At 47.4% G+C, this 1,118-nt stretch overlaps 1 protein-coding gene across 1 annotated transcript; it reads right to left on the bottom strand.

Moving 5' to 3' along the window:
- Positions 1–8: 8 nt before the first annotated feature.
- On the bottom strand, positions 9–1,115 carry LOC121963351 (protocadherin gamma-C5-like; the record flags this gene model as incomplete). Its single annotated transcript, XM_042513641.1, has 1 exon — positions 9–1,115. A coding segment is annotated over one exon (1,107 nt), but the record flags the coding sequence as incomplete, so codon positions are not given.
- Between the last annotated feature and the right edge of the window lie 3 nt (positions 1,116–1,118).

The following is a 1,118-nucleotide window of genomic DNA, read 5'->3' as shown; positions in this document are numbered from 1 at the left end:
CTCTGAGAGGAGTCGTCCTGCTCGGACACAGCGCGTTTAGTCCTCACCTCCCCTGTGTACAGATTGACAGTGAACAGAGAGGCGTCTGTGGCCTCCGCCACTTTGTACGAGATCCAGGCGTTATGGCCCGAGTCAGCGTCCACGGCCGTCACCTTGGTAACCAGGTGACCCGCTTTAGCGGAGCGGGGCATCCTCTGATGAGAGAGGGAGCCCATGGCGGAGGAGGGGTAAATAACAGCGGGGGCGTTGTCGTTCTGGTCCAGGATAAAAACATGGACAGTGGCGTTGCTACTGAGAGACGGAGAGCCCTGATCCTTTGCCTGAACCTGAATCTGAAACACCTTCAGTTTCTCATAGTCAAACGAGTGCATGCTGTAGATGCTGCCGTTATCTGAGTTAATGTAAACATAAGAGGAGACAGAAACGTCCTGCACTTTAGAGTCCAGTATAGAGTAAGAGATTTTAGCGTTTTCACCAAAATCCAGGTCAGACGCTGATACTGAGTATAGTATAGAGCCTGGGACCCCATTCTCTTTTAAATACACATTATATGAGGGCTGAGTGAATATAGGAGGGTTATCATTCACATCAGTGATGCTGACAGGTATGATTTTCTTACTGGACAGAGGAGGAGAGCCTGAATCAGTGGCTGTTATCTCAATATTATACTCCGAGAAGCGTTCTCTGTCTAATAAACTACTGGTAACCAGTGCGTAGTTATTAGAAAATGATGGTTTTAAACTGAAGGGAGAACCTTTAGCGACACTTAACGTCACTTTACCGTTATCACCAGAGTCAAGGTCTCGTGCTCTAATTAAAGCCACTACTGTGCCTTTCAATGCATCCTCGCGTACTGGGTTTGGGTTTGAAGTGAGCACTATCTCCGGGGCATTGTCATTAATGTCTAATACCACAACTTGCACACGACAGTGGCCCTCCATCGCAGGGACCCCTTTATCTTTTGCGGTAATATCAATTTCGTGTATTGCACTGCTTTCGTAATCTATCTGCCCTACCAGGGAAATTTCACCCTTAACTGAATCCAGCTGAAAAACAGATAATAGCGATTGGGGTGTGTGCTCAGCAAAAGCGTATTCAATCTCTCCATTGACACCCTC

The sequence above is a fragment of the Plectropomus leopardus genome, unplaced genomic scaffold (genome assembly GCF_008729295.1).
Source record: "Plectropomus leopardus isolate mb unplaced genomic scaffold, YSFRI_Pleo_2.0 unplaced_scaffold10942, whole genome shotgun sequence".
Classification (NCBI taxonomy): domain Eukaryota; kingdom Metazoa; phylum Chordata; class Actinopteri; order Perciformes; family Serranidae; genus Plectropomus; species Plectropomus leopardus.
Note: the sequence above shows the minus strand (reverse complement) of the source record. Positions and strands in the feature narration are given on the sequence as shown.